The sequence below is a fragment of the Arachis hypogaea genome, chromosome 19, assembly GCF_003086295.3.
Source record: "Arachis hypogaea cultivar Tifrunner chromosome 19, arahy.Tifrunner.gnm2.J5K5, whole genome shotgun sequence".
NCBI classification, from domain to species: Eukaryota; Viridiplantae; Streptophyta; class Magnoliopsida; order Fabales; family Fabaceae; genus Arachis; species Arachis hypogaea.
In genome coordinates, this window is record NC_092054.1 from 39070798 (window position 1) to 39085841 (window position 15044).

The 15044-nt window shown below is 28.1% G+C and overlaps 2 protein-coding genes across 5 annotated transcripts; one reads left to right on the plus strand and one right to left on the minus strand.

The window, feature by feature from the left end:
• The first annotated feature begins 6 nt into the window (after positions 1-6).
• LOC112779704 (translationally-controlled tumor protein homolog) lies at positions 7-3468 on the plus strand. Its single transcript, XM_072227411.1, has 5 exons — positions 7-1587; positions 2202-2275; positions 2374-2502; positions 2619-2776; positions 3171-3468. Exons 1-5 carry the CDS (start codon positions 1560-1562, stop codon positions 3286-3288), a joined length of 507 nt encoding a protein of 168 aa, XP_072083512.1. The 5' UTR covers positions 7-1559; the 3' UTR covers positions 3289-3468.
• Positions 3469-4563: 1095 nt separating this feature from the next.
• LOC112776163 (26S proteasome regulatory subunit 6A homolog) lies at positions 4564-8958 on the minus strand. 4 transcript variants are annotated; one of them, XM_025820194.2, is made up of 10 exons: positions 8596-8958; positions 8094-8210; positions 7738-7845; positions 7416-7607; positions 7142-7333; positions 6681-6799; positions 6463-6550; positions 5312-5431; positions 5092-5232; positions 4564-4840 (listed from the first exon to the last, which is right to left on the minus strand). In XM_025820194.2, exons 1-10 carry the CDS (start codon positions 8710-8712, stop codon positions 4763-4765), a joined length of 1272 nt encoding a protein of 423 aa, XP_025675979.1. In that variant the 5' UTR covers positions 8713-8958; the 3' UTR covers positions 4564-4762. The 4 variants fall into 4 exon arrangements, with proteins under 4 accessions (XP_025675979.1, XP_072083510.1, XP_072083509.1 ...); XM_072227409.1 differs by having other exon boundaries at positions 8053-8210; positions 8596-8954; XM_072227408.1 differs by having other exon boundaries at positions 8094-8438; positions 8596-8874.
• Between the last annotated feature and the right edge of the window lie 6086 nt (positions 8959-15044).

Genomic DNA, 15044 nt, shown 5'->3' on the forward strand with positions numbered 1-15044 from the left:
CCCCCTCCCTCTGACTCCCTCTCCCCCGCTTCCCCAATCGTGCAAAGTAAATCCCTCTTTGAAGCAAAGCAAAGCAAAATCAAAACGGCAAAACCCTAGTCTTAGGTTCCTTGTCGCCGCCGTTCCGGGTTCTCGGCGCCTCCGCTTCTGCCTCTTCCCCCTGTCCGGAACCCAGGTAGCTCGGCACGTCGTTCACTGGCTTCTCTGTTCGTGGCTTGGAGCAGCTCGCCGTTTGCCGTCGTCTCACCTCTCGCCGGTCACCGTCCGTGTCTCCGTCGAAGGTGAGTGGCCGTGCTTTGCTTCTTCATTTTAATTTTGCTCTGGTTACTGATGACTCTGTTTAATTTCTGAATGCTCGGTTCTTCTTCTCCCTTTTAATTTCTGAAATTTTTGTTAAATAATGTTGCTAATGTTCTTCTTCTTCCTTGTTAATGCTTTGTTTAATTTAGTGTCATCAATGTTGAGTCTGTTTCAGTGTTTTGAATGTCTGATGCTCTAATTTGTGATTTTTGAATCTGAAATTAATTAAATAATTGATTGTGTTGTTGAAACTTGAAATTATTGGTTAAAATGGATTTGTTATGCTGCTGTTGCTATTTTTTAATTTTTGAGTATGATGTTTCTGAATTTTTGTTGAAATAGTTATTAATTTCAGGGTTTAGAGTGAATTTGTTGGTGATATTTAACTTTTGTTGCTGCTTCTTTTTTATTTTTGGCCCTGTTAAGTTGTTACATTTAAGCTTATGCATTGGCCTATTTATCTTCACTTGCAATTAGACTTTGATGATGATTTCTTGCCCAGAATTAAGTTTCTAGCATTTTGTCTTCCCATCGTTCAAAAGATAAATATGCAAGAATCATGTACTAATAAAAAACTCAATGTCTTTTAAATTAGAAAAATGCTAAATTAAACAAAGCATCCCAATCAATATCAATTTATACCATCTCTTGATTCTTCTACTCAACACGGTGAGCAAATCTGCAACAAATTTTTGTAAATTTTGATGATTGATAAATTCATATGTTGGCAATTTGATATTTAATATTTGATATTTTTTTATATTATTTAATTTGAGTTTGTATTTTGATAAGGTCATATATATTTAAATTTAAAAAATATTTTAATATTTATATTAGATTATAATTATATTTTAAAATATTTATTTATAATTTATTTATTATTTTATTTTAAAATAATTTTTTGAATTAAATTATTAATTAGATTGATTGAACCAATAAATTAATAAACTAATAATTAAAACGGTTTGATAATCGGTCCAATTTTCTGAACCTTGCATCAAAGTGAAATTAGAATTGGATTTTTATTTTTAATTTTTGAGAGTGAGGAGAAAAATCAGGAACTATATTTTCTCGCACCTCTAAATATCAGGAATCTGACCCACACCGTCCCTCAAAACCCTAGTATTCTATATAAACGGCTCACCACCTCTCTTCTCCTCCTCCGAGTCTCTCACCACTCTCTACTTCCCATAATTATAATAAAATTGTTCTGATCGTATTCGATTTCTTTGTTCGTAGATCAATCAACAACTGCAACCATGTTGGTTTACCAGGATCTTCTTACAGGTGAAATTTCACCTTCTTTCTTTTTTAATTTTGTTTCCTCTGCTATGGTTTGTTGTAGTTCTTATGAATCCACTTTCGTCAAAATTGATACGCTAGGTTCCTAGATCAATTTATTTGGACACATTGTTTTCATATAACTTGCAATTTGTATTCAGATTTATTCATGCATCCAACAATATACCAAATTTTGAGGGTGATAGTCAAACCGGAACCGGGATTTAATTGTGTTGTTTTTCATGGATAAGATTTTCCGTGATTCAGATTTTAGCAGCTTTGATTGTGATTTTTTTTCTTAATTAACAAAAATAATGTTATTTGTTCCGTTTCTCTGGGGTTAGGGTTTGCCACTTATCTGCAATTGTTTCAGATGATAAAACTTTTCTGATTCTGTTAGAAAGCGATTTACTTGTAAGGATGTTACCCTTGCACTTGGTAATTAATTAGATCATCATGTGTTTAGAGTGGTCCACACTATCATAGGGTTTTGATCTAAGATGAATTTTGTTATCCCGGTTGCTAAGCGGTGAATTGAATATGTAACTGAGTGCTGCTGATCTGATGTTAATCCCAAATGCTTGAGGTGACTAACTAAAATTTGTTGACTTGACTTTTAGGTGATGAGCTTCTCTCTGACTCATTCCCTTACAAGGAAATTGAGAATGGAATTTTGTGGGAAGTGGAAGGAAAGGTTAGGAACTGGCTCCCCCCCCCCCCCCCCCCCTTTTTTTTTTTTAAATATCTATTATGTCTTCTCCTTGCTCAGATGTGTGATGTGGCTTTTGGCAGTGGGTTATTCAAGGAGCAATCAATGTAGATATTGGTGCTAACCCATCTGCGGAAGGTGGAGAAGAGGATGAGAGTGTCGATGATCAAGCTGTTAAAGTTGTTGATATTGTCGATACTTTTAGGCTTCAGGTGAGGAAAACATTTTTTATCTTATTAAGGAAAAGCAAAATCTTTCGGTTACTGGGATGTAAATAGTTTTGCTTTAGTATCTTTATTTACATATATTTTTGTTCAACTTTTTACAGGAGCAACCAGCTTTTGATAAGAAACAGTTTGTTACTTACATGAAGAGATACATCAAGTTGCTGACAGCCAAATTAGAGCCAGAACAGCAAGAACACTTCAAGAAGAACATTGAGGGAGCAACTAAGTTCCTCCTCTCAAAGCTTAGTGACCTTCAATTGTACGTTCTTCAATTATTTTGGATTATTTTACTCTTTCGGTTTTATAGTAAATTATACTTGCCACTTCTGAAATTAGATTATATAACTCAACACTTTCTTTGATTTGTAAAAGTATGCATTAATATCTTCTGAGATTCGGGTGATACTAACCTCTCGTGGTTAGGTTAAGTTACAGATAACCCTTTAAGTATCATGCAAATAAGTGTCAAATTCTACATATTGTAGAATTGGACACTAATTGCCAAGCTGAATTTACGGGTATTTTGTAATGGCACTTACCCTCGAGAGAGGTTAATAAAAGTTATTCATGCATTTTATCTGGTTTGAACTTACACCTTCTAACATCTCATTGATGCATAAATAATGCTAATTAATTGCGTATGAATGTTGCAGTTTTGTTGGGGAGAGCATGCACGATGATGGAAGCCTGGTGTTTGCATATTACAAAGAAGGTGCAACTGATCCAACTTTTCTCTACTTTGCCCATGGATTGAAGGAAATCAAGTGTTAAAGCACCTGGTTTCAAGGCTTTGTTTGGTTGCGGTCACATTAGTTATATGATGCTATGATATGCTATTTGAGCGGGGAAAACTACTCTTAATTTAGTCCTTTGTGTTTTTGGATTTTGGTATTTTGTTGTAATCGACATTGAGTTTATTGTTATAAGATTTGTTTTGAAGGTTGCTTTTTATATAGCTTTCCTTTTTGCCTTTGAGAGGAACATTTTATCGCATAATAATTAACCAAGCAATATGTTATTCAATTTTAGTTATATCCAGAAGGGTTAAAAGAGAAATCAATGCAAACTAGGGAACATTGAAAGGGTTGCCCATGCTCAAGAATGGCAATGGGGGAGGTCAGACGGGTATTTAAAGGGTTCATTCGTCCTCAACACTTTATGTACTGTCCCACCTTAGAATTAAATTGATTTATAGTTTTGTTTTTCTTTAGAAAAAAATTATAATATGAAGATATATAAATAGAAAGTTATCAGGTGTACCATTGACTTTTATGGAACAGCGCTGTTCCCAGTGTTACTGGATAGAAGTGTGTTTTCTGTGTTTTGCAAAGAATGAAATTACCGGAAAGGTGTGTTTTTTGTGTTTTGCAAAGAATGAAATTACCATTACACTCTAGATTTTTACTAAGGAAATAACGAGCTGGGTCAGCTGTGCCTGTTAGGGGAGAGAGCGTGTGGGTAAAATACCCAAAACTTCGAGAGAGCGTATACCCAAAACTTAGAGAGCGTGTGGGTAAAATATCCAAAACTAATCGTTACAAAATTTAGAGTTCTACTTTAAAATATTCAAAACACTTATTTCAATATACAATATAAGAATTTTAACTGTTACTTCTTAGTCAAAATCTCAATAAAAACTTGTCTCCTTCAGTTTCATCAAATTGTTAAAATAAGAATTTTTTTTAACAAATTTTTTAAATATTTAATATTTTTTGCTATTAACGTCAGGATAACAAATACTACAAGAATAAAAAATATTCTTTTTACAGAAGTTTCATTCTCACTTAATTATTTATTTTAACATAAAAAAGGTTAAAAGTTTCTATATCATTATTGTGCACACAAATAGCTAACACAAAAGAATATCGGCATAAATTCAATAAAATCATTATTACATAAACAATAACTTTTACTTCTAGCAAATTTTTACTACTCGAATTAATGCTCCAAAAATATCCAATCCATCTTGTCTAAAGGGAAATCCAATCAATCTGATGATTTTTTATGTGATTCGTTTGAGTTCACTTTTCTCCAACAATATATATCTGATACCAACCCAAGCACATCTAATATTTTCTCCAAAAATATTCCAAACAAATTCCAAGATAATGTACTTTTAGAAGACGGTGATATTCGTATGCTATTTGGTTAAATATAATTTGAGAGTAAAATTCGCAATAAATTGAAAACAGCAAACAAATGTCAAACATCAAATTTGCTGAACTAGCTTGATCCAAAATCAAGCTTATGCATAATAATTCAAGCTTGCCTTTTTCTTTGCTTGGACTTGGATGATACCTTCATTAAAGTCCTCGTGGTTCACCTACAATCCGGGAAAAAAAAGATCATGATTATTCCGACATCAATTAAGCATAAACATGGAATAAATTATTAGTCGGTCTTTAAAATTCAGCAGCAATTGTAGCAGCAAAACATAAAGAATTGCAATAATGATGACCCCAAAAAAAATAAAATAAAAACTGACTTGACAAAAATGACGACCCCTATTATACAAATAGATTAATCATGATGTTTGAATTATTTAAGTTGTTGCATAGTTTGAAGAAAACAAACCTCAGTAGCATCACGCCTTAGGGCTAACATTCCAGCCTCAACACAGACAGCCTTAAGTTGTGCTCCATTGAAATCATCTGTGGACCGAGCTAGTTCCTCAAAGTTTACATCCGGATGAACATTCATCTTCCTCGAATGGATCTAAATTAACAATGAGAGAATTCAGTAAATGCTGTTACAAAGAAAAGATTGTCCGCAGATAAGTTGGAAGACAACAAACCTGCAGAATTCTAGCTCTTGCTTCTTCAGTTGGGTGTGGAAATTCAATTTTACGATCTAGACGACCAGAACGCATAAGAGCTGGGTCAAGAATATCGGCCCGATTTGTGGCTGCTATCACCTGCAATTTAAAAGAATAAATGAGAATGACACTTAATCTACATCATAAATAAACATAAATCCTATAAGAATGATGGCAACTTCTAATCAAATTAATCACGATTCAAGGTGTTGCAATATAAACTACCGAACTAGGTTGCAAACATAGGTTTTAAGCAAATATAATTTATAAAATTATAGATTGTTACGCTTAACCCAGACACATCAAACAGCCTTCTTTCCCCTTCAAAAGCAACCTATTTAGCACAGATTCGCTAATGGTGCCGGCACGGATACGCCACTGACACGCGATGGATACGGCAAACGAGCGTATAGGTGACACGTCCTCTTGCAGTGCGGAACTTCCATGAAGCGGTCACGAATCTGAAGCGAGTCCGACCCGAGTTGGATGTTTTAACAAATATTTCTGCTGGGCTACGACTGATTTAGTGATTTCATGGCCCGATTTCCCCCCCCATTTTAATTTTGAAATCTTCCAAAAGAAATCGAAACCTAGATTTAAAAATAAAATAAATCAAAACCTAAACATTGTTAGTTGTTACTGTCTTCCTTCGGTGGCTCACTAGCTCAGCTGTTCTGTTGAGAATGATGCACTGCTATTGAAGAAGATACAAGGTTGAAGAAGTGAAGAACTACACACTGCGTGTACAGTGCGTTTCTCGTTTCTCTCTCTTATTCTTTTATTTGTTTTATTATTATTTTAATATATCAATGAAATTGAAAGGTCTCTGAGTAACTTTAATTCAATGTCTCTCTCTTTAATAATTGTAGAATTTTAAGACTTTTTTATGCAACTATATTTACTCTTATATTTAGAATATGATATTTTATTAATTTAATATATTATTTAAATTTTAATTCACAACGTATCGTAAACGTGTTGTATCCAAATTTTTTTAAAAAGAACATGTCAGCGTATCCGTGTCGTGTCATGTCTGTATCGAGTGTCATATCCGTGCTCAGCAACAACAACAACAACAATAATCACATAAATAGAGAAAAGATAAATATAGATAAGAATTCTAGACAAACCTTAATGCGATCGTCACTGCTAAAACCATCAAGCTGGTTGAGCAATTCTAACATTGTTCTTTGTACCTCCCTGTCTCCACTTACTTCACTGCAATTAGCCAAAGAAACATCAAGAGGTTACTAACCCATTATAGTTGAACCATGAACCAAGAAACGCTTATTTAACAATGGAGACAAAAAGAAAACTGCAAATGTATCTAAATCCTTCTTGCTAATACCTATCAAACCGCTTTGTACCAATTGCATCAATTTCATCTATAAATATAATGCATGGGGACTTCTCTTTTGCTAGTTGAAAAGCATCACGGACGAGTTTGGCTCCATCTCCAATAAACATCTGTACAAAAGATAAGGTTAGATAATCATGATAAGAACTAAGAACAGATACCCAAATATAAACTATGAACAGCATTCACAAAATCTAGAAGTAGAACAAGAAGTAAATAATCATCATATAATTAAAGCATTTACTTGTCATATTCAACATAGATCATATGTAAATTTTCAGCCAAAAAAGACTCGAGCATAATAAAAAAATCCAGTCCTAGTGTAGTAAAAAATCAGCTAGGTAAGCTAAAAAGACACTACTCATTCAAACAATGACGAATTTATTATTCATGGAGGAATTGATTTTTTTTTTTTTTTTGGGGGGGGAGGGGGGGGGATTTGATGGTCATACCTGGACCAACTGTGGGCCTGCTAACTTCAGAAAAGTAGCATTTGTCTGTGCTGCACAAGCACGTGCCATTAATGTTTTTCCAGTCCCTGGAGGTCCGTATAAGAGCACTCCCTTTGGTGGACGAACACCTAACTTCTGGAACCGCTCCTTGTGAGTCATTGGTAAAACAATGGCTTCTACTAATTCTTGGATCTGTAGACACCAACCAAGTTTCCTTCACGAAAGTTTTAAAATATGAACTGCCTCAATATATTGTGACAAGACTAAAGCTCACCTGCTTCTCCAGCCCACCAATGTCATTATAATCCTCTGTTGGTTTTTCGTCAACTTCCATGGCTTTAACTCGAGAATCATACTCAGAGGGTAGGGTATCCAAGATCAAGTAACTATCCTTGTTAACACCAACCAGATCACCCGGTTTCAACTTGTCAGGGTCAACGAGCCCAACAACAGGAAGAAAGATGGTCTGCAGTGAAGGGGAGTGTTTAAGTTTATGGTTTCTTTAAATTCCATCAAGGGATTTTCATAGGCTACTAGTGTAACACTGAATACAATGATACAGGAAAACTAAATATTGAAATTAATATCCATTTCACCTGTCGAGTGGATGTCTTTAGCACAACACATTTCCCCTTCCTTTGCGAGTCGAGATCAATATTGGCACCATCTTCCTCAGCTTCATCTTCTGGGTTCATTTCCAATATCTAAATGCAGAATAATATCATGTCAGACAGTCAGAGTTAAATCTAAGAAGAATGTTAAAAATTAGGAATAGTCAGAGAACACCATAATACAGCCTACTCCAATCATTCACTCAGAATGACAATTCCAAATTTAATTCCAAAAATATTTTCCTATGAGATATGTTAGCACCAACATATTGGGAAAAAATAAATTCTTCAATCACTAACCAATATAAAGCAAACTAGGAGCAGCAGTAACAGTTAATGACCTCAACAATGTTTCCAACAAGGTAGGGCAACTGCTTATTGAGCTTAATCTTCTCCTGATTCTCCTTTATCTTCTCCTTGTACGATTCCAACTCCAAATTCGTCCTCTGCAACTCTTCCTAAGTTTCGAAAAAATAAAATAGATTCAGAAAATTCAACAAACCCAATAACCTTCAAAAGCCCCAAACATAACAGTATCAAACTTTCGCATAACGAAAGAGACATTTTTTCTTTCTTTTTCTTGGTTTGAACTTTTAATTACTCAACAAGTGAAGCCAACACATTCATATTATGTTACTAGTATATAACCCTCGATTGACAAAGCACGGTCGAACCAACTTGAAATCCTGGAAATAAAGAACACGGAACTCATGTGGATAACAGAAATTTCCAGTTTTTAGTTGGAAATAGCGAGATGCAATGCAACGAAGAAAACCCTAACGGAACAAAGATGAAAGGATCGATGAAAAACTAGTGAAATCGGAAGCAGAGAAAGAGAGGAACCTTGAGGATGCGAATCTCGTTGTCGAGTAAGCGAGAGGCTCTGACGATGTCCTCGGTGGTCATGTTAGCCAGCTGGTCATCTTCGAAGCTCGTGTCTTCTACCATTGCGCTCGCCATCTTTGTTACTGCAGCTTTTTCCCCTTTTGGGATTGAATTCGCGAATTAATGGAAGTATATATCAGGGAAAGATGAAAGAGCGGTGTGCAAAATCGTTCCAGAGAAATATACTGATTTTCTCAACTGCCCCCCTTTTTTGTTTTCGTAGGGAAGAAGAGAAGTAATTAATCACAGAATTTTCCCCCTATTTTGTGTTTTTCACTTTTTTGTTTTCTTTCTATTTTTTTAAAATTTTTTGGATTGGAGAATTTCGATTGAGTGGATTTTTTATTTAAATAAAAAAAGATATTTATCAATTTAAATAACAATACAAAATTTTTACGAATTTATGCATCTAGCTATATTTTTATTATTTATAGTTGCAAAAATGAAAAAAGAAGATTTTAAAATTTAAGACATTTTTATTTTTGGAGACTACAAAAATGTATTAAGATCCAGTTTGGTAAACAACTTAAATAAGTTCTTTTAGAAAAAGAATTTTAACGTATAAGGACTTTTATTAATAACAGTTTATTTTATTTTGTATTTAAATTTTTAGTTATAAAAATACTTATTTTAAAGTTGCAGCGTTTGAATAAATAACTCAAGAACTTGTAATAACTAACTATAAAAATAATAGCAAGTTATATAAAAATAAAATCACATATGAAAAAAATAAAATTAAAACTGAGATCTCATGTCACACACAATATTAAATATAAATTTAATAATAAAAATAGAGTGGTAAAATAATAAAAAATTATTAAAAGAAATATATGTAGCAGTTAATTTAGATGGAACATTGTTTTAAAATGATGGTGGAAGGTCAATACTTTCAACAGATGAATCATTACGTGAACATGGTGGTAGAGGGTGCATACTTTTAGCAATGGAACATTGCGTGAAAATGATAGTGGAAGGTCAATGTTTCTAACAATGGAACCTTGCGTGAAAATGGTGGTGGAGGAACAGTATTTCTAACAAAAATAGAAAATATTTTTACAAGGTCAAAAATAAAAGTTTTTTTTTTTGTTTTAAATCAATTTTAATAGGAAAATGATAAAATGACTTATTAAAAAGAAGAAGTTATATATTTCTATTTTTTCAAAAAACTAAATTAACTTTTCAAAAAGTAAAATTTTTATTTTAATAATACCAAACACGCGCATATTGTAACTTTTCATAATTTAAAAATAAGAAATAATAACTTCAGATATTCTCATCTATTTTCGTTTGTGTAGACTACGAAAATGAACCAAGTCTCCTCCCTATTTTTGTATTTTTTTTTTCTTTTTGGGCTAAAATGAGTACTCAAAATTTTTTTCATTTTTGCTTGCACCATCAGTGAAAATGTAAATTCAAAATTTTTCACATTTTAGGTTAGCGTGTGTTGATTAAAATTATAATTTTAAATTATTTTGTTAAAATTAATTTAAATTATAATAATTTGATTAATAAAAATATAATATGTTATGTATTATTTGTTTTTTTTTAATCTAGTGTTAAATATATTAACTCTAAAATAGTTATTAATTGGTTTTAGTAATCTACTTTCTTCAATAAATCAAACATATATACTCAATGTGACCATAAATAACTTAATAATACTTAGATCCACCAACAAATTTTTATATGTTGTTTTACTATTAAGTAAGAACATATCAAAATTAGCTCAAAATAAATAATAAATTATTAGAAAATTCTAATGCACAAAATTCTTTAATAAACAATAAATAATTTAAATCAACTAAAAAACAACTCAACACTTTTCTTTGATGCTTGCAAAATATATACCTGAAATAATATTATATCAATGTTAGTATATAATTTTACAATTATCGACCGTATTTACTATACATGACTCCTTCTTAAAAGTTATTCTACACACGTGTGTAGTCGGAAGATAAATTATTGGACTTTATTTTAATTTTCTAAATTATTATAATTATGCATTATTCATTAAATGCTAATTATAATAAAAATACTGTGATACCCAATTATCTTATTTTAATTTCACACTACAATATTAAAATAATGTCATACCCAATTATCTTATTTTAATTTATTCCTTAAATTTATATATCAAAAAAATTAAATCAAATAATTAATATACATAATTTTAAATTGTGTGATACTTAAATATCTATTCAAATCAATGAGTTGATATAATTAATTCATCATAATGAATTATCTTTAATGAGTTAAACAAAATAAAGCAGAAGCATGCTACATTGATTCTATTATTAAAGATAAAAATTCGATTTTTATATAATAGAATAGATAATATAATAGACGGCGAGAAAGAGAAAGATAAACATTTTAGATCCTAAGTTATTTTATTTGGATGTTACATGTGGATATCACATTATTTTACTTATTCTACCATATGGACCCTTTTATAACTTTATTTCAGTATCAATGGAATTTCACTATCTTTGAGTACTAAATTAAAATTCAAAATGAAACTGAAAAAAAAAAAGTAAAGAGTATAAAAGTATTGATTGAAAAACACTCTAAAAGCCAAATTAACTTTAATATTAAATTCATTAATACGATTTTAATTTTATATAATAGTTAGATAATAGATTAGTAAAAGCAAATGGAACAATGGCTTTAATTAGTATTTGATAAAATATTCATTTAGAATAATTAAAAATATAAAATTATGATATTATTTAAAATAATACATTTTTATGTTAAAAAAATTATATTTAAATAAAATATTTATAAAATATAAAATTTAGAGTAACATAGTTTCATGAACATTAATCATTAATCAATTATGAACTAACATAAAATTATAATATAATTTATTTATGAAAAAATAATCAATAATAATTAATATTAATAAATATAAAAATCATCCAAACACTTTGATTAAAAGTATGAGTGGTTAATTATTATTCATTATTAATAATATTTTGTTCATAACAAAAACTGAAAATATAATTATTCAGATTTAGATTTTAAAAAATAAACGTATAAGTAACAAATGATCTATTTTATCATGTATATTATAAATTAATGAATTAAACTAACTGATATAATGAATTATAATTAATTAATTAGTATAAATTATAATAAATTATATGATATTTAAAAATAAAATAAAATAAATAAAAAATAAAAAATAGAAGAATAGAACACTACAATAAAATAAATTGAATGTGAGTGTTTTTTTTTTTTTTTACAAATTTTATATCACATCCGCTTCAATAATAATAAATAAAAATACATTAACTTAATATCTAAGAGAAAATGATGAGATAAAATCATAACACAATTCTAAAATAAAAGTTTAAATTAAACCATAATATCATTGCACAACACAAATTGAAAGTAATTTCACACTACAATATATCACACAAATAGGTAAATGACTTAAGCTTAATTACGGATTTTTTATTTATTTATGCATACATGATAACACCATGGTCTATAAATGCTTAATGGATAACATATCATATATTGCTCTGAATGATGAGCACGGGAGTTGAAGAGTGTAAACTGATTTGTGTCCATGATAGTTGCCTTCTTGTGATGACGCCTCATATGAAGAAAAAGAATTGTTGTAAAAACTACCCAATGAAAGAGTAATTGGTAAATGAATGATATTTTCTTCTAGCATATATGGTCTTTTATAGTGGTAAAATAAAAATAGAAGGAATAAAATTTTGTATTTTTATATTAGAAATAGAATTTGATATTTATCCTAATAAAATTAAATAACTAATTAGTTATATTTAAATAAATAAAATAAATTAAATAAAAATATTTTTAAGAATTAATCAAATCAATTAGTCAATACAAATAATTAATATAATTAATTTTATTTAATTTATTGAATTCAAAAAATAAATTAGAAAATAATTGATTGAATTAATTAGTTGATATAATTAATTTATTATAATTGATTGGCATGAATTAAAAAAAATAAATAGGAAAACATAGGAGGCAATGATTTTTTTAACTAAATTAACATGTATTTATTATATTTAATCAGTATAAGTAACAAATTATCTATGTTATTATGTACCTTATAAATTAATGAATTAAAATAATTGATATAATAAATTACAATTATTTGATTGATATAAATTATAATAAATCGTGTGATATTTAAATACCTAATCAAATCAATTAGTTGATATAATTAATTTACTGTAATAAATTGTATTCAATGAGTTATAAAAAATAAATTAAGAAACACGCTAAGAAGTATGCCACGCCCATCATGAAGTGCAGAAATTCAATTTTCATATAATGAAAATATATATTCTTATATATGTTATAGAAATATGATTTGATTCCATTAACTTGTTTATTTTTTTTTTAACTTGCCACCTATATTCAGCATGGAATTTTAATTTTTCTAAAATAAATTTAGAAGAGAGAATAGTACTTTCATTTTAGAGAGAAAATAAATTCATGAAGAATTGACACCTCGCTTTCATTAGTTGATAATGCATTAAATATTAATTTTATATAATTATAATAAATATATTTTCCTAAATTAGTATAATCATATATTATTCATTAAATATTAATTGTAATATAAATATAATAAAGATATTTTTCTAAAATAAATTTAGAAGAGATAATAGTGCTTTCATTTTAGAAGAAAAATGAATTTATGAAAAATTGACACCTCACTTCAATTAGTTAGGGAAAAATACAATTTTAGTATATTAAGTAGAAGTATATTATTATTATTATTAAAAATATTTTCGATTGATAATTGATAAGTAGTTTAATAATGTATTTAATATGGATTTTATATAATTATAATAAAGATATTTTCCTAAATTAGTATAATTATGCATTATTCATTAAATGCATTCATTTTGGAGGAAAAATGAATTCAGGAGGAATTCACACCTCACTCTCATTAGTTGAGAAAAACTCAATTTTAATATATTAAGTAGATTATATAAATAGAAATACTTGCTAAGTATATATAAAAGAGGAGATATATAATTATATATAATATAAACAATATATATGTAACAGATATAAATTGTTATAATTATAGAGACTTACTAAAATTATATTAAATTTAATTATGAATGTAAATAAATAAAAGTGATAATAATTAATATTATTTTTTTCTTTTTTTACATTTAATATTTACCGTAAATATAAAAAATATTGAGAAAAAAAAAGTAGATACTGACTTTATTTTATTTTATTTTACGTCATGAATTTCTTTACTAAAATTAATGGAGGAAAAAAATCTTTATGATTATATATCAATCTCAATCACAATAAATAAGATAAATCGGTTGAGCAACTAACAAATTTAATGGGTAAATGTTATTTTTCATTTATGGAAAAAAATGAGGTAACATACATGCGTATATTAATATAGGAAGAATATATACTCACAGCTTTAAAATCTTCAAGAATATTTGATTGTATTATTCTTCAAGCCAAAAAATCTATCCTTTATTTTATTAAATATTTATATTAATTCAATTAGATGAGTGTTTTAATAAAAGAAAAAATAATTATTATTATTATTATTATTGAATAATAACGATAATTATCGTTATTAATATTAAATTGGTTATATATATATTGTTGCTTCTACAATCATGTAATAATATTTTCTTTCATTTGTTAATTAATTAAATTTTGTTATTTATATTAAATATATTTAATGATTACTAAAAATTAATCATATAATTATCATTATTAATAACCAATTATTAATAATCAATTTATATTTCTCTAAATTATAATTTTCTATTTTATTATTATTATTATTATTATTATTATTATTATTATTATTATTATTATTATTATTATATAGGTCATCCTTAAGATAATAACTTGTCACTAATAAAATTTTAGGATAATGAATAAAAATAGAATTACATCAATATAATTAAAATTAATATAATTAAAATAGTTAAAAATATTTTTGATTGATAATTAGGTTAATAAGATATTAATTATTGATTTTATATAATTATAATAGAGATATTTTTTAAATTAGTATAATTATGAATTATTCATTAAATGTTAAGTATAATATTGTTATATAATTATAATTAAGATAATTTTCTGAAATAAATTTAAAAGAGATTAGTATAATTATAATAAAGAGATTATCTTAGATTAGTATAATTATGTATCATGCATTCATTAAATACTAATTATAATATAATTATATCAATTAAAGATCATTTTTAAAAATAAATTTAAAAGAGAGAAATAGTGCAATCATTTTGGAGGAAAAATAGATTCACGAGAAAATGACACCTCACCATCATAAGTTGGGAAAAAATACAGTTTTAGTATATTAAGGAGATTGGTATAAATTATAATAAATTATATAACATTTAAAAAGA